At 39.3% G+C, this 23750-nt stretch overlaps 1 protein-coding gene across 3 annotated transcripts in view; it reads left to right on the top strand.

Annotated features, from left to right (window-relative positions):
• stx8 (syntaxin 8) overlaps nt 1-23750 on the top strand; it is a 35154-nt gene that overhangs the window by 6387 nt on the left and 5017 nt on the right. Inside the window, exons 6-8 of one of the 3 annotated variants that reach the window (XR_003295502.1) lie at nt 2267-2359; nt 6829-6933; nt 21088-21189. Coding sequence is in view for 2 of the 3 variants with exons in the window: in XM_026303423.1 (XP_026159208.1) it covers nt 2267-2359; nt 3989-4110 (215 nt within the window). In the remaining variant the exon portion in view is untranslated. Of the gene's footprint in view, nt 1-2266; nt 2360-3988; nt 4275-6828; nt 6934-21087; nt 21190-23750 lie in introns of those variants that run through there. The other 2 variants (XM_026303422.1, XM_026303423.1) reach the window with 2 other exon arrangements.

The following is a 23750-nucleotide window of genomic DNA, read 5'->3' as shown; positions in this document are numbered from 1 at the left end:
GCTCCAGCAGATCCCTGGGACCCTAGTTATGAATAATCAGGTGTAAATAATGGATGGATGGATAGCTGCTAAGACTAAGATTTTCAGATACATTGCTTGTCTTTCTAAAATCACATTAATTTTACATGACTGAGTGGACATGTTTTCAGATATCGTCACCTTCTTAAAATAATGGCCTAAGTCATTTTTTTGACAGTAAGATCTCACTTATTGTAAATTAAGTGAGATCTTCAGGATGCTGGCCACCTCTGGTAAAATCGCCTAAATCCTCAGTTGAACAGATCATGCATTTCTAACACCATAATATAATTGCCTATGCCAAGAATGTGACTTAGGCAATTTTAATTTGCCCAAGTCACAAGACAGAGTGGGAAGCACTGCCACAAGGGTACAGGTGCCAAAAGAGCCGATTGTTTACATGTGCTCTGCCAATCAAAGAAAGAATGTTCCGGGATCTTCAGTCTATGAAACATGTCATGCCCATTGAGTGTCATCACTTCTTGGACAGTTTGTCACATAAAATAGGCATCAGTCAAGATAAACAAGAATGAAGATTCATTTGTTCAAATTGTTTTACAATAAAAACCCAGCAAAGATAAGGTGGAGGGAGAAGTGAGGAGATGCACGTGTCCTTTTGTTTAATTGTTTAGTTGTGCTTTATTGTGCACAGAGTTGAACAATAATTTCACATTATCCCAGAGGAAAAGATTACCTGCCATTTGTTTGGTTTATCTAAGAGAGATTACAGTTTTGCTGTTTCAGTTTGCGTTTCCTGAATTAATCTCACTCACTGCTGAGTTTCTGTGTGCTCCACTAGTATTTTCAAATGTTTGTGGCTTACACTTCCCCATGGTCTGTCACAGTAGTGGGGAAAAAAAAAGAAGTGCACTGTTTTACTGAAGTCATTTATTCCAGAAGTAATTGGGCCAAAGTCGGGTTCAAATTTGAGTAAGTTGCAAAGGCAGGTTCATAAATTGGCCTAAGTCATCTAATCGTCTTATGTTACATAACTGAATGACAGCATTATTTGCATGTGAATAGTTATGTGTTGTCATAACCTTTTTGTGTGAAATGATTAATAAATATAATATACTGTATATCTGATTCAGTTTTTTGAAATACTTGAAAATATGGCTTAGGCCATTATTTTAAGAGGGTGACGATATACAAGTTAATTTTTTTTATGATAAAATTATCAAGATGAAGTATGTGTATAGCAACCACCGATAGTATTTACAGTATCTTCCTCTTTGTGAACAGTGTACAGTATGTGTACTACCGTTAGTCAGACACATAAGTAATTTCCACTTGTTGGTGGGAATGTTAGGTTAATAGATTACATGCTCTAGACACAGTATGATTTGTGTAAAATTAGTATTGGCCCTTATAATCCATGCTATAAACACAACAGAGGTGATTGTATAGTGTAATTCACATAATATTAAACCAACACCTGCTTTTGATGTTTCCCTGCTCTGACGTGACGTTAGTTAGATTACTGCTCTGGTTATTCTCAGTTTGGGATGCAGGATTTCTGGGAAGACACTGAAACCAAACCACAAGGAAGTTTCTAGTCCACTGTGTTTTCTGGTGGAGCTGAGTAAAAGTGAGGTCCTGAACCTGTGGTCATAAAAATTCCTGCGGTAAAGAGTATGTCAAACGTGGAAACCTGGAGATGCCAAATTATTTCTTTTCTATCCCCTCTTTTATCTTTTTGCTTCTTTTTCCTTCTCTTCATCACCTTCACCATTCTTCTTCTCCACCTTGGCCTGGCACATAATAACTTGGCCTGCTAAGACTGAGTGGACTAAAGTACTGAATGTCTCACATGGCAAAGCTAGATGAGCTGGATCCCAGTGGTCTGTCACACCTATTTTTCAAGTAGTTTCCTTGTTATGTCACCAGTACAGTATACTGTGATTACTCCCTTAAAACAGACAAAAAGGTTTGCAGCATTACTTTGGTTGATTGATTGATCAAATTGCCAACAATATAATGTAATTAATAAGTAAGTAGTCATTTACCTCTTATGTACTTTTTAAGATATATACCAGCTGTTGAAATGTGTATTCTCTTCATATTGATGACGCAGCAACTGAGTCCTATGAGCTGTAGTATCCAATAAAATAAGCACATAAAGTATACTCTTGTAATAGACGCAAGAAGTCTTCTTGCTATGTGAGGTATTTTCTTTGTCTCTTTCTGTGTCTTCTGTTTACTGGCATTGCGAATAGTGGGTTAAAATTTCTTTCGTCTCTTTTCTCAGCCCAGGATGCAGGATTGGATGCACTAGCAGTTGTCATCAGTCGACAGAAGATGATGGGCCAGGAGATTGGCAATGAGCTAGATGAGCACAACGGTAAAGTTTAATGTGAAATCTGTATGTATTCATCAAAAAAAATTTCAGACACGTTACACACTGCAGTGTGAAACATCCCACAGAGCAAATCTTTATGCTACTTAAACAGACTGGAGTTTTGTGTTGTTGCTCAAAGCTGTTTGTGTTGTTGAGATATTGCTGGCTAGATGTCTCTCATCAGTCCATAAACAGCTTCCATCACAGGTAGAATGTGTTATAAAGAACGGAGTGCATTGCTCCCAGCTGTTTTTTCTGGTTCTGTTGATTGTAGGTACTTGAAACATAAGACTTTGGGACAATCATCTGTCAACCACTGAACATTAAGATCCTTTAATGCATTTCTGTCAGAAGACTAAAGCAGTTAATAGACCAGGGCCTGAGAGTGTTACCTTACAGAGAGGATGTATGCATGTATTCCTATCTTTTTTTAATTTAACTGTGTAAATAATCTTTGTTTACACTGACAGTGAGCCCTGAACATGCATTAGTCTGCCAGCCCCCTCAGCCCCTCTAGAGGGAAAAATACTTCACAGTTCAAAAACTGCAGGTCAATAAAAGAGGAGAGTGGATAATAATATAATCTAGCCCACACTAATAGAGTGCTGTAGTTGAATGACCCTGTGGGTAGGGGACTGGTGCAGACACTTTAGCAAGAGTGGGTTAAGCTTCTAAAGGTAATGATTGGAGTTACATTTCTTTTGGATTGTCTTGCTGGGTAAGATAATCTGGATTTGACTCATAGAACAGTTATTGTCAGTTTCTGCCCTGATGACAAGCTTCCAGTTGGGAAAATAAGGCGTTGTACTATCCCGTAATATCCTGTCTGAGCAGTTGTACCCACACAAGTCCAGAAGTTGTATAACTGACTGATCTCGGCTTGGAAACAAAGATACTTCCTTTCTGCTGGGAAGGAATGGCAGATGTTTGGCTGATTTTGGTTGACACTGATGGGAGAAATGAAGAGAAAGAAAGGAAAGCTGATTGTTTCAACTCGCTCTCCTGTTACCATATTCAACTGGAAACGGGTCATTGCTCTAATGCTTTGGCTGGTGTGTTTTTCTTCTTGTTTTTTTAAAGCTTGATGTCAGTGTTTCCAATAATATGAACCTGAATGGGTGAAGGGAGAGCTGTAATTGAGAATTACACCAGTCCCACTGCAAGTGAGCAAGGAGGCAAATGATTTTGGGGATAGAAACAATGGGCTGTCACTACTCCCATCTTTACACCCCACATGAGTTAAAAATATCTACGCCACCCGTGGGTATTGTAATCGGCTCCACGTGTTGAAATCCAAACCATACAGATTTGTAAAAGCCCCCACACATTTCCACCTGTTTTTTTTTTCTCAAGCATGTCATGGTGAATGATGAGACAGTGTTTTAATAGCTAGATGCTCTACACTGGCTATCGTTTCTACAGAAGACATATTTAAAGGGTGGTAAAGTCCTGAAAATTACTTTCCTCATGGACCGGTCCAAACTCCTCACAGTCTGTCCTGGATCCCCCCGCAATTTACAACCAAGCTTAAGTTCATAAGGCCCACTGACACCAGGCAGAGCTTCACAGTGTGGACTCAATTCTGGGCTTACACAGCTTTTCCTTACCTCCCTGTGTTTCTTTCCTTTGTGGGACCTTTGCTGCCCATCGGTCTCTCATCACACACGTCTTGTTCCAACAGTCCTTTATTTTATCTTCTTCCCCTTTTCTTTCCCCTGCTGTTTTCTTTCTGTGTGTGTCTGCATCCTTTCTGAGTTATGGGAGAGATATTGGGCTTTTGTGTTTGACAGGGTGTAAAATAGAGTTATATCATATGTGTAGATATAGATTCTTGAAAAAGAATCAACAGACTGCTGGTGCATTCCCTAAGGTTAGTAGGACTGAGCTAACCTAAGGTTATTATAGAGGAAAATGACTGACTGCCCATTCTCAAAATGACTGTGTATTCAAACCCAACTCAAAAATGCTGACCAAATTAAACCAAATAAAGGCAATCATAAACAGTTTTAGCATTTCTGTTTGGCATACCAAGTTACATTATAAGTGCTATGGCCATTTTTTATTACATAAAATTAAGATTTTGTGTGATATAATTAATAAGTATGAATGAAGAGAGTGTTGTGCCTTGTCTGTTGTGTGTCTTCAGGCTGTGCCACCCTAGAGACCCACCCTTCACTCCAGCTCTCTTCAGTAGTTAATCCAGTATGGAAGGAATGTAGATTTTGTTTTCCCAAGTTTTTTAAATCTTGTTATTGTAGCATTAACTCTGCATTGATAGGTAATTTCTGAAGTATTTAAAGATTAGTTTGACTTTAATATGAGATACTAAGGCTAAATGAATCGATGCTTTCTGCATACAAAAATTAATGGAATGTTTTTCTTCAAGGCTTGTATTTAAATTACTTGGATAATTGCTTAAGACAGCTTTGTAGGTGCTGTATTTCTTACTGGTATTAAATGTCAAAATCAACAATGCAGAAAAAGACTAGTTAAATGTTTTCGGAAAGGCAGGGGAAGAGAACTCAAGTTATAAAGCAGCGAAAGCTCACCTTTGCTCTTGACAGGTGACATGTAACCTCGGGGTCTGACTGTCTTTCCGTCTTGTAGGATTCCTTTTTGCTCAATCACTGTGCTGTAACTTTGTTTTCCTATAAATAGATTAAGTCTTTTGTAGTTTGGCTGCTCAAGTGTAGCTCATGACCGAAGTGCAGTGGAGGCTGCAGTCATTTCCTTTTCGGGAAACCATTCCCCCTGAGGTCAGCCAAGAAGATGACCCTTTTCAGAGGTTTAGAGATGAACCCAAAGCCCCCAGTTACCCCCCTCTCTGTCTTAACTGCATCAAAAAGAAGTGAAAGTGTAGAAACAAGTGAACCGACCTCAATTTTAGTTTCTGTTTTATGACACGGACTGACATCTATAACAGAGATTTTCCCATCTTAGTCCCCAGTAATAACATAAAGAGAAATTCACTCATGATTGTTAGTATGTTAAAATAACTTAAATGATCTGTCAGGTTTTTTCATATTTTACACAATGGAACCCTAGATTAGTATATTTTCATATCCACATTAAAGGCTGATGAAAATAGTTTGGCACATACAGACTGACTTACATCAGCAGTAGCCTTCTAGTGGCTAGCTCATTAAGAAGTGCCTTTAAAAAGGGTGGCAGGAGTTAGAAGTTGTCTCATTTGTCAGATTTTTAGGGGATTCTTCTGAATTGGATTTGACTAGTGGTGAAATATTGCTGTTATGACAAATGCCATGTACTGTAAAAGCTCCCACTCATTTGCTGATGTATCTCATCCATACATACTGTATAGAGTAGGTACGACTGAAAGCCATGTAATGTAGATAGCCATAGAGACACATGCAGAAATATGCAATGATTTCATCAGTGTTCAGATGTGTTGGTGTGTGCACAGCTTTATGAAGGTGTGGCATTACATACTCAGACTAGATCAAATGAATGAAAGGTGGATGCTCTGCATGTCTGAGGTTCAGCAGGAGTTTCCAGCTCAGTATTCACCACACATAAATGCTTCAAATGAATCAAGTCACTGCCATTTTTTTCTAAATGTTTGTCTCCAAATCCAGAGATTTGAACAGGTCTCAGACCTCGAACAGCACAGATATCACAGTGAAAAATATGAGATGTTTTAAGCACAGCAAAACAAATTGAATCATGTGTTGAGTAGTTACAAATCTTATTAAACAGTTTATTTGCCCTTTACTCACTCAATCACTCATCTAATATACAGTACATATAGTGAACTCGTACTATGGTTGAAAAACACCGTGAATACTGAGCAAAATCAGAAATATTATGTACCAATCCTGTCCTCTTTGGACTATAATGCAGTCACAGTTTAACAACCATGTATGTGTTCCTTGAAGTGAATACTGATCTGTATGCAGGCTATTTGTCAGATTTTGAGCTATTGCATATGAAAGTTGATGATGGATGATACATGAGGGAGCATGATATATTTAAATATAACAGATTTAATATACCATTCATGGATCCTTTGACAGATGGCTGTGGTAGTTGTGCCTTTTTTTTGTAGCACTTAGACACTCAGCTTGATTATTGTTGGAGTAAATATGAGTTACGTGTCCTCTGCATTAGTAAACCAGCCTCTCAAAAAATAGAATAGGTTTTGCTCCTATGATAGACCTAAATTATGGCTAATAATTAAATCATTTATTTGATTCTGAATCAGCAGGACCCAAGTTGAACAGAACTAATGACTTCCAAATAAACAGCAGAGTGAGAGAGTTACTGCTGCAGCACATTTATATTAGTAGCTACCCCAGAGGGCACGGCTCTCTGCCTGCTGCTGCTCTGAAACCGCTCTGTGAGCAAATAAACCATACTAATTATGGCACTTTGCTGAAAATCAGTGTGGTTACAGTTGTAGATTGATTTATTGTTTGTTTGAGTCTTTCTGTTTGAAAAGTTGTGTTTTCCAGATGACATGGAAATGCAGAGAGCCATGATGTGATGTTCAAAAGAGTGTTGCCAGAGCCAAAGTTTGGTCACTTCACAAGACCAAATCACTAAAGATGGTAATCTCAGTGAGTGAACTGTTTTATATTTATGCTCACTAAAGATTAAAGCTGCGTTATAGGTTTAAATAAAGTTTCCCTAAACACACTGAAGGCTGTGGCCACGTGAGGGAATGACAAAAGTTATCCAAATGAAGATGCACTGCTATTCTCAAGACTGAGCCCGGTGGCATTCTAACCAAGGTACAATCAATCATGAGTCTCTGTGTCCTTATTTCTGTATCAATCCATCCTGGCATCCATCTTTGTCTAAGGCCTGTTGGTGTCACACTCACTAGAGTTGTGGGTAAGAGGCAGTTAAAAGCAAGATGAGGGACTTGGATCACATCAACCAACACCATTTGATGAATAATCCAGTTTAGGCGCAGTAAGAAAATTAACATTTTGGGGACACTAAAGGAAAACATCTGAAGACATTTCATCAATCACGTCGTCTTTTATTTCCGTCGGTGGATTGAGGCCCCCTTTTCCCACTCAGAAAGCAGAGGTTTGGACTGTTTTCTTTGCTGTTTATAATGGAACCAGTTTCAGATGGTGACCACAAAAGTGTGCAGAACTGCTTCTTGTGATTTCACTGGGTTTCATTGTGTAGAATTGCTTAATGGTCCCACAATGGCACAATAATCAGTAGCTGATCTGAATGCAAAGTCTTTGGGAGTGCTTGGAAATGAAAAATTCCTATATAAAAAAGTTATGTGATTGCTGCTTTATGTATTTCCTGGCATAGTGGCTCAATGCCATGTTGTACATCGCTTTGATTTGATAAGTGGCTATAGATGCTCAAGATTGCTCTGGTTTTTTCAGTTAAAGATTTATCTTGCAATAAAAATGACTAATTAATGATTTCCTCCTCTTTATAAGTATATATATATTTTTAAACACATACCTCTTTCTGGATTTCTCCGCTACAAGCTGCAGTCCTTATTGGTGGATCATCTGGAAAAAATGTGGTCCGATGATAGTTCCTTAGTAGGAAAGACCCTGTATTAAAAAAATCAGTGACAGAAGTTTGGAGAACAGCGGTAGAGGACAGTGATGGTAGAGATATCCCAAACCAACTTTCAGGCCAGATTTAACACTCTCACTTTTTAATAATACATATAAACAAGGTTAGTCATTCACTAAACTATATGCCTACTGCATGTTGAAACATTAAAACACATTTGCATAAGCACCATGAGCTTGAGCCTGGAGGTTTGCATGTTTTGTTTATTTTTGGTAACTTGTCATTATCTTTAGCTTTGGCCATTAACAATTAAAGTAAGCTGTGTTTAAAATATTTAGAAGGTATGGAGCTGTATTGGAATGTGCTTCAAATGAATGCATTTGAGAATAATGGATCATGCTGACTCATTTCTGGGTGTTTTTCAGTCCTGTTATGTAAGGGACATTATAGAATTACACATTAAGAACTATACACCCCAGAGCTCTATGGTTCAAACATTCCTGAGTCTACATTTTTGTGGGACCTGAGGGTTTTTAGGGGTGATTTTAAAGTGAAATAGCTAAGGAGAAGTGTTTCTTTTAATTACATTCAGTTTAAATACTGGCCATTCACAATATCATTGGTGCAACACACTCCTCTAGCAAACATTGCAAAAATGTTGCGCTGACAGATTTTTTTCAGCCAATAAATTGGACAGATGATGGAAGTAAACAGGTCTGTCGTCAAAACGCTTTTGGCATCATTTTCACAAAACACTGTGAATACCTTACAGACAACATTGTGAAAATATGTTTAGTTATTGCCATATTTAAAATTATTACTGTGTCGTACCCCTCCCTGTAACAGCTGATGTTTTACAATAGCTTTGAGTCTAACTGTTGGGAACAGCTGTAAAATGACAAGTTGTATAAAGTCATTTTTTTTAAAGTATAATCTGACCCTGAGGGCCTGGTGTATTTTGGAAGAATGAGAAAATGGTGTTAGTGGAATGTGTTGGATGTGGAAAAAAAAAATGGCCAGAGTAGGGAGAACCATATAAATTCCAAAAGGACCTGAACCACTGGACTTTTAGCCTCATTTACTAAACACACCCGTAAAGCTGGTTGAGAGAGTATTTTGCTAGTTAGAATTTAACTTTAGGGTTTAAAGGTAATAACAGAGTTTAGAGATTTGTCCAACTTTCTCCTAACCCTTAAATTCTCTTATGTTCTTTACCTGCTCACTGTGCAACATAGATATTTTGCGTGTGATGAAACTGGGCACCTATAGGAGCCCAACACATAACTGAGGTGTGGTCAGTCCAGCTCAGCTTGCCTGGAGACCCGGATCACATCCAGATGTCCACCAACAGGCCTGTGTAGAGACTGGGAGAGGTTGTTTCCCTTCCACTCCCTACTCCATCCATCCTCCACAGCACACACAGCCACCACGCTGGCAGTCACAGGCTTTTTCACAAACTATCAATTGTGCATTATTCCTGAAAAATGCATTCACTATTAAGGAAGGGAAAAAGTATCAGGAGGTGTGATTTCACTGGTTCTTTCCCACCACTGTCTATATAGCAGAAGATGATACAACACTTGGAAACACTTTGGGTACTTTGTGTGTTCTTTGCAGGGTTTGGTCTTCTTAGCATCCCTTTGAATAATCCCTCTTGTTTTTTCGCTGTCACTAGTGGACATGGGGAAAGGGGGTAGTTTAGTTTGCATTATGGGGTGGATATGGCTCAGGAGGTAGAGCAGATTGACCATGAACCAAAGGGTTGGTGGTTCTGATCACTGAACCCCAAGTTACCTCCGGTGGCTGTGTAATTGTGTAAAAGTGCTTTGAGTACACTTGAGTGTAGAAAAACACTATAAGATATATGAGACAATTTTACCATTATGGGTTCTACTCTGAAGGTGAAATGTAACACTGTCACTGTTGTCAGACACTTCTTCTCATTCACTAAATCACTCATGGATGCAGGCTAGGAATGGAGCCCCACCTAATTGGCTGCCTCGCTGTACTGAACCAATTGTAGTTATTTCTCCTTTCAAATTATTTTTTTTTTGCTATGATCAACCGGTGGCGTGAAACTATGGTGACATCTTTTATGCAATGAAAATGCACATGCATACGGACCTCCTCGTAGGACCAGTGTTGTTTTGTGAGTAGTGTTTGCCATTTGCCTCACTAAAGACTATTAAAATGGAAAACAAATGCTCATGACTCTTCCAGTGATGTCACTCCCTGCCCAATCAGTGGCTCACAGTCTGTTGACTTCACATTTTAGTACCAGCTTAGCCGACTTGGAACCTCGGCTGAAGAGTGTGCCTGGTACCAGGTACTACCTCTAATGGAAAACCCAAAAAACCGAGTCAAGTTGAATAGTGGAAGTGGGAAAGCCCCAGCAGTGAACATTTACAATATATACATCATATCTTCATTGGAGATATGAAAGTAATGAATGAAGCCATTGCATTCTGGTACTGCAGACATTTAGCCATCACCAGGAGTCATTAAAGAAAGAAATGTGGCACTAAGGTTCATACTTTTGCTCCATGTTCCTTTGTAGTGGTACTAACATACAGTATTTAAATGTATTTTATACGTTAATAATTATTATCAACCTTAGTGATGTAGAGGTAACAATGCAGTGTGTAAGTACATCAGTAAAGAATGTGAAGTAGCTGCCATTTTATGGATATTGCAGTGCCCAGTGTTCAGCATTACATCACTATTACCTGCTCAGAAGGAGGATGTTATGATTTAACTGCATTGTGTTTGCACAGCCAAGCCACTGCTATGACTTTTTTGAGAGAATTGCCTAGTGCATGTGGTATGTGTACAATTTAACGGCAAATTGATGTTGATACTGTGCTGTAATTTTTCCCCAGAGAGCTGTTGCGGGCAGATTGTCCAGGGGAAGCACATTAGCTGTATGTGTTGGTGGTATTGGTGGTTGGGAACCTCGGAAATTTCAGCTGCCACTTTCTTTGGCTCTGAGCAAAGAATTCCCTGCCATTTAGTGGTACCTTAGACTGACTCAGGCTTGGCTATGTGGGTTCCTTTTGGGAACGCAAGTGACAGGGGGAACAAATCTCTCTCTCTGTTTATTTAATTGCTAACCCCTCTGGTTTGGAGGCCACGCTCAAAGGGCCGACGAGAAGAGCTGCCTCGTGTTCTGCTCAGCCTCAGGGTAGCATGGGTCATCCCACGTAATGAGTGGAAGAACTTACTTTTCACAGTCTACCTCAACCCAAAGACAGCATGTGGTTCCCATTTAAACACAGGGGGAAGATTGCACCTTCATCTGAGGGGCATTTTTATATATATATGTGTGTGCGTGCGTGCGTGTGTACATCTGCACTTTAGTAGCCTTCACTTTGTGTGTTTGTGTGCACAGAGGTGAGTGTGTATGTTTGAGAGAGTGAGTGCCTTGTCTGACTGTGAGATCATTGTGTTTGTACTGATGCTGTACACCACATGTCCAGCACATGTTGTCAGGTTGTGATTGGCACACAGGCCTCATTTATATCTGCATGAAGAGCTCAGAGGCCACAGGCCAGTCGGAGATGGGATGAAGTTTGAAGCAGACATCAGTGCAGGACCTCACACATATGCAGAAACACAAATGGAGTTTGGTAGAGAGCAGGGTGGGCTAATCTCACAGATGCACAGTGCAAAGACATCGAGGCGATGGAGACGATGAGGGAGAAAAACAAGGCTACATAGACAATGGGCAGGGGACTGTGAGAAATCAGCTCTAAATAGAGCAGTTTTCAATATCCCGGAAAGTAAAAAGAATTGTCATAGTTTGTGAATAGAAAGTCTAGTTAACAGTTTGTGCAGTCTGTGTTTACCGGCTGAGCTCATTTTACATTTCTTTTAAAATTGTTTTACATATATTGTGAAAATTTAACTTTTATGTTCAGTATTTTGTGGTTTTCTACTATAGAGTTTTCAAAAGGCAACTGTAGACATAACATTTATGTTGTTATTGCATTAGACGGGTATTTGACAGGAGATATAAGCGATAACTATCATCTTGTAGTGATTTATCTCTGTCCCATTAGAAACTGTTAGAAGTCTTTAATCTTTAGTCTTTAATGCTGCAACATGTGTCACCTTTTTAGAAAAAAAAAACCCTTTCATGCTGTATGCCCCATCCACTGCATCTGTTATCTGATAACCCAGACACAATGTACAGACCAAACCTAGGAGGCAGAAAAACTATTTCAAACCCAGGTTTGTCTTACATACTAAAAAAGATGCCTTTTATCAGCCTCTTTTGTATAAAATGTTGACATCCATCTTATATTATAAGTGCTGCACAGATCTGTGCTCCTTGAACTAACACGTGCCCCTAAAAAAACGGCTTTTGATCTGTTATCTAATCATTCTCATCTGTTTCAGTCTTGGCTCAATACCAGCCTACCGTTTTTGTTTCCAAGCTGCTATTGTTACATGTTTGACACTACTGTAAGTGTTTCAGTATGGGCATAGACCTGTATTGTCTAAACTAAAGTGGATTCACACACACAAAGAAAATGTGTAAATATAAAATGTCAATGTTTTTTAGGAGTTACAGATATACATATTTCAGAAAACACACACTACCCATGAATGAGGAATTCTTTCAAGTGATGTTTTTTATACTTCCACAATTAAAATGAGAATCATAAGTTAAAATACAGATCCATCTCTCTCTGGTCCCTTGTGCAGCCCACACATGGATCCACTAGTGGGCAGTAGAGTTAGTGTTGGCACACCACTGAAACTCCTGTGTTTACACCTAACAGATAAAATGATTCATGGCTGTGTGCTTTCTCTTCTGTGGGCTAGGCGTGTAGTGGTGGTGGAATAATGCAACTTTAGGGTGGATGTGGAAAGTCATAGGTTCTCACAGAGGATTTGTTCATTTGTTTAATTGCTATGTGCATATGCATGTGGTTTTACTCTCAGTGTCGACAGTGGAACAAGTTATTCTGCAGTTACCTTAATTTGTGCATGTAATAACATCATCAGTGGCTGTATTATGTGCCGCCATGGGATCTAAATTTCTTTAAACGTGTTATTGTCCCTTCAGTGTTCTCAATATAAATCCACTGGGTTTGGGACTTTTTGCTGTTTGTTGACATTTTATAAATGAATAATTGGCGTATCAAGAAAAAAATAATTTTGGTTAATGAATATAAGCATCAGTTGTAGCCCTGGAGGAAAGTGTGATTACCCAGTGGAATGCCAGCATCTAGCCCAGGTGTGAAAAATGTCCTGTCTCTTCCTCTGATGATGTTCAAAGCCACCATAACTTAAACTTTGTATGAATTAAGCTTTATAACCCTGTAGACTAACCCTACAAAAATCACAAAATCACATATCTACTGTATTATCTCTAGCCTGTTCTCATACTAAACACCACTTAGGGTTAACAGTGTGGCGATGACTCCTCTTCAGTCTGGTACAGAAATGCTCGTCTGAAACATGTCGCATCCGGGAAGTGTGGGATTCCTCCATTTGTGGTGTGCTTGTCTGTATGGTGCTCATAGACCAGAGTGTGTATACATGCGTGCTTGTGTCAGCGTCTGCCTGAGAGCATGTGTGTTTCCATGTGTGTGAGTGCATCATGACTGAAACAGGCTCTGGCATGAAGATCAAAGTCCCTCCTCAGTCGGCCAGTCGGCCAGCCAGCTAGCTGGTCAGCGTGTTGCCGGGAAGCTCCAATCACCACATGGGATGTTGAGGGGATGTTAGTAGACTGTGATTATTTTACTTAGAAAACGGTTGTTCAGCTAGTGAGAAATTCCTGGTCTGCCTCTCTCTCTCTTTCTGACCATCTTTTTTTTTTTTTTTTTTTTTTTTTTTTTTTTTGCATTTTTAAACATTTTTATTTATCTATTTATTGTGTTTTTTATTTGTTTGCAGCATGCCACTTCTAAACCTGTCAAAACTTCCTTTTGGACCAAGGGGCTCATGTCGCATTTTTTATTAAAATGTTTTTCAATTCTGATATTCATAACAAAATGAATTTGATTCACAACAACTGTCAATGACATTAACTAGTTTATCAACCTAGTTTACCAAAAGCATAAAACTTTTAAAAACCCCACAATTGTCATTGTATTAATGTATAGCCTTGTTAGTATTGGAAAAAAGTTCATACATGTGCCCCATATTCATTTTGTAGTGGTAATAACATACAGTATTTAAATGTATTTTATACATGTTAATAATTATCAACCTTAATAATGTATATTAAGTATGCTAGTTCATTTGCGTTTATAAGTTGTGGAAATTTACTAATTTGTTATAGGGATGTTCTAATGAAAGTTATTGTAAGCAACTATAATTTATATTTAAGCCAAGAAAATCACTCTTTCATGAAATGAGCTGTTGTCAAAGGAGGGTATCAGGTTTTTGCCATGAATAACTACAGCTACTGTTTAGCCTAACGTTTTTTGTATGGGTAGTATTCATTGTTATCATTTTTAAGGACAATACAGAGGATGCACAGATAACTTGACCACAATCAAGTACTTTACTTCTCTCATCCAATGGATTTTGCCAAATCCAACCTATTTAATTTCATTTTTTCATTCCTAGCAGCTCAATGTGTCACCTCCTCTTGGGTGTCCTTGCTAATGAACTGTGATGGTAGTGATGAAGTGCAACAGCGGCTGGTTTGGAGGTGCTGTGCCAGTGACAGGGTGGTCCCTGCCTCACACTGCTGCTGCTGCTGGCACCCTCATGCTCATCACGCACACATTGTTCGGTGGCACCTGGCCATTAAAAGGGGTGCTGGCGGAAAGTCTGGTAGTGATCAGACTTCTCCTCATTGCTGTTGGTGCTTGCACTGCATTTTTCAAATCTTCGTTTTCATTAATCCTAAAGTGACAGAGCCTATCACTTGTGTGTTAATTGTGAAATGCACCAGTAACTTCAATTCATGTTCATCGTATTTGTTATTCAGTGAGTCCTGGTCACATTGGATGAGTGATGCTGGTGAATCTGGCAGCCACATACAGAAATAGTTGTTTCCAGTCTGAAGTGGAAAAAGATCTCCTCATTGCTCTTACTCATTTCCTCTTTCAGGGCTTTGTTTTTATTTATCTGTAGGTGAGATTATGTGTTTGAGCTTAATTAACTGTGTACACCATATTAATGGTTTCCTCCTGTCTTTAACAGCCCGATCTCATAATTGCTAAATACCATTACAGTTAATACATGCCCAGGGGTCTTGAAGAACTGTCGTACCCTGCTGATGAGGTTTTGTTTTTGTTCACCAGTCTCATAAGGTGACAGAATGACTCAGGCTACGTTTTTTTTTTTTTATGTGGACACACTACTGATCATTTCCAAGCTTGGCAGACCTGGAGTTTGTTTAAAAATGCTTCAGTGGTGTTCTAACCATTCAGTGCTCCTGAAAACACCAAGATTTCCTTTGTTATGGATAGATTAAAATATTCTGTGTGAGCCAAAAAAAATGACCTGGAGAAATCATTGCAAGCAGAGAATATTGTAAAGAAATGTAAAAAGAAATTACTTTGTCAAATGCCAAAATTTCCTAGTGATCCCATCAATTGTAAGAATAGCGATAACGTCACACAGAATAACATGCCTGATCAAGTTGTTATTTCAGGAATATAAATCCATGTATCTGATGCATGTGTTTGTGTGTGTAGGGGAGAAACACTGATGTACTGCCCAGAACTTTGGTCATAATTCATATAATCCTTCCCTGTAGAATTTAGAAAGTAGAAGTATGTGCTAAAATGGAAATAGTGTGGAGGTTTTTTTTTCTCAGTTTATGTGCATTTCTTTGATGTGTGTTGTCTCAAATGGAGGTTAAACTCTGAGAAAGTCGTTTCTCGGCTGGTCATTCCTTTTGGCGTCCATCACGCACAGTGATGGATCTTAGGGTAAATGTAGCAGCGTTAGAAACATGAAACTGTCAGTGGACATGCTGGTTTCAGTTTAAAATTGGCATATGAATGGTTACCATTAAGTATAGAAATGTGGAGGCCATGTATGTGATGGTACTCAGTGGGCTGCCACTGCTGTTTCATCCTGTTTGTTACAGTTATACCCCTTAAAAGTGGTCTTCAGATTCAGTTTTTAATTTGCCAGTTTTTGTGATGGAAGCCAAGTATAAGCCAGTGACAGTTTTTATGTTCATCATGTTGTAGATTTAAATTTGTCCCATTCTCAGTGAGAATACTTGATTCCGTGTGATGGAGGAGGTGCCGTCAGATATTTATATAAATGCATGGCCCTGATATGCACTGCTCTAATTTAATATTCAGAAAAGAAAGGGTACTTCTGTCGGCTGTCAGTAAGCTGCAACTGCTCCTGCTGGAGGAGTAAAGTTACATTTTTTCCAAGGTTGCAAGTAAGTGCCAACACAAATTTTTCAATGAAACAGTGTATTGCCCCACAATATGAATAAACAAAACTGTATTTAAATCAAAGGCAAATGCGGCCGTTTTATAAGCTGCATGAAGTAATACATTTTTCATCACTCAACTAACCTTTGAGTGTTGACCAAGGGAGCCTGTCAGTCTGTTTGGAGGCACTGAGAGATTCACGGGGGGTGCCAATGATGTCCAGCAGTGAGACTAATCTGTACAGATGTGGCCCAGGACTTCAGAAAGCCAGATGTTGAGAGGGCAGATTGTGTGTATGGTGGTGCCCTCACGAAACCCATCCAGCCCATGTGCATGCAAAACACACAAAAATAAGATGGATGCTAAATAGACATACTGCATGGAGATTATTTTTACTTGCCTTTATTTTTTTTTTAAGTCTGTACTGATGTTAGGACATAAAACATGGTCCATATTTTAAATAGCAATATTTTATTACATGTACAGTATGTGTGTTGTAGCCCACATGGTTTTCCACAGCAGGAATGTCCCTCAGGCTAATTTCTCATCTTGTTTGTTTTAGTTTTGTGCATCATATTCCAATTGTGTCCTGAGAAATGTTACCTAATAGTCATTGATTTCTAGTGTATCACATTATGACTGCTTGGCCCCTGGGTGAAAAATGAAATGGCTTTTCATGATTTGTTAGTGTTGGACAATACAGTAGAAATTAAATTGTTAACTATCCATCACCAGCGTGAATATTTATACAATAACAGAAAGCCCATTATGAATAAATAAACATACAGTTTTATTGTCATGCTAGAGGACTGTTAGGAGAAACTGGCTGTGTCCTCGATCCTAATATGTCAGACTGTCCAAACACATTTTTAGACTTATTTCTATTCTGAGGCTCGTCTTCCATAGACAGAAATTGTACATTTCCTTTCCTGTCTTCAGTTCAGTTCTATTTTGACATCCTAATGATTTGTTGGGCTTTGTACTCCGTTTAAAAACTGGTAAAGCCCTGAGGTTTTGAGTGAACCCCCCCCCCCCTTAATCCTCTCTACCCACAGGCCCTCAGGGTGAGTTTGTTTACAATAAGCAGCTGAGCAGAAGGAAAAAAAAAATGAAAGAAACTCTTCCAATAGTGCATGCAACTTCTTGTAAATACCGTAATTGCCCTGAGTTGTATCATCATGCTGAGTGCCTCTGAGAGTGCCAAGTGAAGTTCCAGTTACATCCAAAGATGTGTGTGTTTTGTTTGGCTACAGAGTGCTACCCTCTATGCACAGTCAGTCACACTAGCGCCAGTTGGTAACCGTTGTGGTCAGGGCCCCCTGCACTACAGAGATACAAGAGGAGGGGCAAGTAAAAAAAAAAAAAAAAATGTCTGCCTTTACTTTCCTATTTCTACATATCCTCAGAAGAAGTCAGAATTAGCCCCACTGAGTCAGATTGTTTTTAAATCGGTGTGAGAAACAAGCGTTTTCTCAGTGCGGTGTGCCCACTCTGGGAATGAGGCTTACAATAACACACACAGTTAATACAGCACATCCTGGAGCCATGCTGGGGTGTCACAGTTTATGGCAATGCCTCCACCACATGCGCGCATACACTCACACTCGCACTCTCACACACACATGCGCACGCACGCACGCGCACACACACACACACACACACAGGCCAAAACCTCTGCAAAGATGAGTCAGCAGTTCAGAGGCTTGGGGCAGATATAGATCTGGAATGAGGGAACTTAATCATTAAAAATCTTCACCCTAACGTCTTGCAGTGGTTCTGCACAAGTGCCACATTTGCTGTCTGACTTGAATTAGCCTTTATAATGTCATGTGATTTACTTTGACATTGACCTTTTAGCCTTGTGCTACAGTTGCATTTATCCAATACAGCAGTGTAAAGATCTAGTAAGGCATTGGTGAGTATCTTGATTGCATTCTCACAGACACTGCAATAATACATGATTCTGGGTTGTGGGAAAATTACATCCGAAAAGATGATGCCAGAGGAAATCCCACAGAGGATGCTAAGTTTCTGACTTGCTGAACCACAACCTGTAACACGCACACACACACGCACACACACACATCACTGTTAATTTACTCTCTGATTTGTCCAAACACAAAAATCACACTTCGCCCTGACACTTCTTCCCAATTAACATTGTTTCCCACTTGCCTTTGTAGGTCTGGGCAGTGTACACAGCTCTGCAGTTCTTTAATTGCCTTGGATGTTGCTGGCAACAATATAATATCATGGTATCTCATCCTGAGTTCTGATCTCATCTAAGATTGGGTGACAGACTGACAAATCTGTATAGATCATTGTGTTTGACGGGTAGAAGGAAGTACTTCAGTGTTGATATTACGCTAAGCATAACTTTTTGTTGTGGTCATTGTGTACAGATGATCACAGTATTTTATCAACTGGAAGGCTTTGAAGCTGAAATGTGAAATTTTCTGCACGTGACAGAAAAACATAAATGAAACGGTGTTAACCTAAAACAAAGATGGCAAAGCCTTCAGAATGGTGCTTATGTTCACTAGCACATGAATTATTAATTCTGTGAAAAACATTTATCTCACATGAAATTATTTATGTATGGCTTGCAGACCCTGGGACCAGGTCATAAGCGGCACCTGTACATTTAGATTTAAAGGTAGGGTATACATTGTACAGAGGTGAAATAAGCATAAAGCATCCTTAAGCAACTGGCAAACAGGAAAAATGAAATGTTTGTGTGTTATTTAAACACATGCCATGCTCTCCCACACTGTGGCTTTGGAGGTTTATCCAGTGTAACAGCATTTTAAATAAACAATCCTTGCTTGCAACAGGGCCTTCTTTGTGGTATGGCAGATCTAAGCCAGGACCAGCAGCTGTCATACATCGATGCAAAAGTTACAATAGGAAATTGAGAATTATGTTGTTTGAAACATGACTTGATAACAGAGTGAAATGGAGGACTATGCACATGACAAGCAAGTGCCTTTTAGACTAGCCATTCTGAAAAATTAATTCAGCGTTTCATTGCAGCTGTAGTGAAAGGTCATGTTCAAGCACTGCTGCATCTTGGCATGGCTGGGGATTCATCAATGAATTAAGATGTTATTGCAGGGCCAGATCTGAATCAAGAGACTTGGCACAAGCAAGTTAGAAACATCCTTTATGAGTAGAAGGACTGGCACGCGGCACAAATGGGTCAGTGTCTACACTCCTTTGCTTGCCAGTAAAGGAGGAGTTTCTTCCTTCTAAATTGTTGCCTGATGCTTAGATGATGATGTGGGAGTCTCTAGAGACACCCTACATACAGCGCTCTCACGTCTCCCATCTCCTTGTCCTTGCCCCTTCACACTCTGGCCCTCCAAACTGACATGCTTTACTTTCCTTCCTCGAATTCTTCATCCTACTTAATTATCCGATATCAGCCAAAACACTGGCTGTCCTGTCAAGTAGTGATGGCTCCTAGTTTGGGAAACATGTTTTCTCACCAATCCAATTTAACCTCATAAGATTAAGATAAGCTAAATGCAGTTCTGCTCAGAAAGACAAGTGCTGCAGATGGCCCTGAGTGCTTACCTATGGGAATTTGGGCACGCAAATGTTATGAGCCAGCTTTTTGGGGGAAAAAAGCTTAGATCATGTGGGTTGAGTACTTTTTTACCATATAGCAGAAGCAATAAAATAGTACATGTTGTTCCCTCCTTGGACAGGACAGTAAATGTTTAACTTGGCACCATGCTGTGGCTTGTGGATGAGTTTAGTTTCCCGTTGCTGTAAAACTTCTATTTATCAAGGCTCATATGGGTCTATGAAGAGTTTCTCTTTCTGTGGCTTGGTCTTAGTTTTGGTTTCTCTGTTTTTTTATTGTTCATCCACTTCTTACTGGATTGTTCTTTCTTTTTCAATTTGGAAGGCCACTGGACACTGTCATCACAGGCCACATAAAAAAAACAGGCCACAAATCTTGATCTTTAAACACACACACACACACACACACACACACACACACACACACACACACACACACACACAGTCAAGATGAGTCCTGTCTAGTAATAATTCTCCTCATTTATAGCGAGAGTAATGAGCCATGTTTTCTAAACATTATTATACGTTCTTCCTGTATTTAGACATAGTTTTGTGTCATTGTAGTAGCTGGAATGATGAAAGACCCTATCCAGTATTTCTTACAAGATATTTTATGTGAATGTTATTATGCCCACTTTAATATACCTATGCGGACTAGGTGAAGATAACAAGATTAGTTTGTAGCTGTTTCAGCCAATTTATAAATCAGTCATGGGTCTCCGTGTGTCATTAGTGACTGGATTCTGTTATGACTCAAAACCACAACTACAGCTTTTTCTGATGAATATCACGTTTTAATGCTGAACCTCAACAAATCAAGAATTTGGACGTCTTTCAGCAGATATCTGTTTTTATTGTTAAGCCAGACCTGTGAAGATGCCATGTCAACACAGTGGCTAGATCTAACAAATCACACAGGCTTCCATCTGGACGACCTTCAAGTCAGGAACTCTTATTGAAGAACTATAGCCGCAGTGCCAAGCACTCACACACACGTACACAAAACACACACTTTTCTTCTTTACAGTCTGTGAAGCCTGAGCTTATGTCTTTCAAACTAGTGAACAATAAAGGCCTGATTAAATCCAGAATGAATTCAGGAAGTAGAGAAACAATTTGAAAGGGTGAGGAATGCTATCACACAGCTCACTCCCTTTCTCTCAGTCTTTTGAAGTTGACTACTCTGATGTCAATTCCTACAGAATAAAATATAAAGCAAAAATTAACATTGAACTGTCGTTTTTCTTTGACTTTTTTTTTCAGAAATCATCGATGACCTTGCACATCTCGTGGACAAGACAGATGACAGGATTCGTAATGAGACACGAAGGGTGAAGCTGGTGGAGACAAAGTCAGCCTCTTGTGGTGAGCTTTCCTCATTTGCCTTTTCCATAGTGCATCTATTGAAAAGACAGGTTTGATAAACCAGAATTAATTCATAAAAATGATTAAGCTTATTTATAGGAATATTAATAAAGCATTTCTCCTCTTTTTTACCCTTTTTGTAGTTCACAGAGCAGGTGTCTAACAGACTAAAGCTTTTATAAAGAAGAAACTTTAGCTGGTGGGACACATGGAGTTGGAAAAAAGAGTAAAACCTCCTTTATACAATATGTAGTTAGTCATTTTTCAGTAATACAACATTATCATCTAGAAATTGAGCAGCTTTGGAGCGATTACCGCCTAAACCCTTCATGTCTAGAAAGAATGAGGTTTAATGGAAAAGAAAAAAAAAATCGATAGTGGTGGGAACAAGCCATCTTGGCACAGAGCATGTGGGTGTTGAATGGTGGGTGGACTGGCAGTGTTTGTCACGCCTGCTAACATAGTGTCCTTGGCATTTAAAGGGGCTCTCTCATACTAGTCCTTTGAGGGATCCTCAAATGTCTACTGAGCGTTGCAAATCAGGCCTTAAGTCATCAACCTCTATTGTTTCAGTTCAGTTGTTCCTTGAAAGGCTTTGTGAATGTATGGTCCTCCCTCACCATTATCAGAGTTCTGCTTCAGTTTGTTTAACTTTTGTTTTATTATTTACAAGACTCAGCTTCTCTTCTTTCCTCACACGGGGTAATGTTTTTTTCAGTGGGAAAACATCTGCTGTGAGTCGTGTGGTAGTTAGCTAAAGGCAGCCTGTGGAATGTGGGAGTGCGAACCATTCACAAAAAAAAAAAACAAAAAAAAAACTTTGCGATGGCAAAGTCTGCATTGTTGTGCTAGGAGACCCAGCTAACAGGCAGTCATGGACAGAAACAGAGCAGGCAGTAGAAAGGTCAGGACCCAGAATGCTTTATTCTATTGGTCGTGTCCCCATGGTGCCCGAGTGTGAGTTTGTTTGAAGATCCCAGAGCTCATACTGTGTTCAAATCAGGACTTTCTTTCTGTTTTTGTTCAACTTGTTCTTTTGCCACCCCACCTCCCTCCGCCCCCTTCTCAGTTTCAGGCTGCAGAATATTCTTGGGGCATATGTGTGTATATGCATGTGTGAAACTGTGAGTACCTGCATGCTGTATACATCACATACCATATTTCTATGTTGGCATGGTATTTTTATGCCAACACAAACTGTTGCAACTGAGCTTGCTAGTGTGCTCGGGTATGCATGTGTATTGACACCCATGTGTTTGCGTGCATTTGTCTCAGACCTACTCAGTGAATGGAAAATTCCCCTATGGTCTTCTTCACTCTCACCTCAATGTTGTCTTTCTTTTTTCCATTCCTTTCTGTCATCCCCCTGTTTGTCTCCCCAGTTGTTTGACACTCGTCTTTGTGTCAAGCAGAGAAAGAATTGAAAATACTACATGCCACAAATTGTCTGGAGGGCTTTCCCTCCGTCTCCATGGCAGCATGTTTATAATTCCCTAGCTTTACGGCTTTATTTATTTTTGAAACCACCTCTCATCCGAATCCACTGTTTTGTGTTATGTCTCAGCTGACTTCTTGTAAAGTTGGGAAAGTCTGGCTTTGACAGCCAAGAGCATGTTTAACATTAACTATTAGTAGCCACCTCACAGTGAAAGTAGCATCTTAGTTGTGCCAGAAAGTTCAATTGTGGTTCTTCACTATTGGGTTATCAGTACTGAAAGTTAAGATGACTCAGCCATAGGATTGGTCATCTCACCAAAAGGGAAGGACCCACATATTGCTTGACCACCATTCCTACTGTGCATGAATTGCACCTGTAGTGTTGTTGGTAAATATTTGATTCAAGTACAGCACAGGCATATGGAGTCATATCTCATATCTCAACTATTTTCCAATAAGCAATAGTTACAAAGAGCTTTAACAATAATAGCAATGGAAAAAACTCAAAACATAGATACACAAATTAAAAAATTATGTAATTTTAAGAAAAGCACATGTCCTGTGATGGACTGGTGACCTGTACATTGTAATGTGTAATGTTATTTGAAGAACATGTGTACCCCTGCCTTTCACCTGGGATAGGCTCCAGCAGATCCCTGTGACCCTAAATAGGAATAAGTGGGTATAGATAATGGATGGATGGATTAAAAAGCACTTTTAAAAAGAAATGTATGAACTGATCCTTATTACTTTTTGAGTGCTGTATGTGTCCATACCACCTATTGTTAAACAGTTTGAAATGTTTGGAAGTTCATGATGGCATATCCTTTAATTGGATATTTTCTGATTCAAATTGTAAAATCATTATCATTATTGTAAGGTTCCTGTGAGGCTTTTTTAACCACTGGTCCAATGGTATCACTGAAACCAAGTAAGACTTACCACTTGTATTAGGAGGGAATTGAAGAGTGGATGGTTTGAGTTTGGTTGGATTAGTGTTACAGATTAGTCTACAGGGCCAAAGGGTCTCTTGAAGAGTAGTGTGAGTTCCCCAGAGCTTAAACATCACCTGGGCAGCCCTTCATAACACAGCTAATCCTTAGTTTGTAGAGGGCCACTTTTGC

The sequence above is a fragment of the Mastacembelus armatus genome, chromosome 1, assembly GCF_900324485.2.
Source record: "Mastacembelus armatus chromosome 1, fMasArm1.2, whole genome shotgun sequence".
In the NCBI taxonomy this organism is placed as follows: domain Eukaryota; kingdom Metazoa; phylum Chordata; class Actinopteri; order Synbranchiformes; family Mastacembelidae; genus Mastacembelus; species Mastacembelus armatus.
This window is presented reverse-complemented; position numbering and strand designations above follow the sequence as displayed.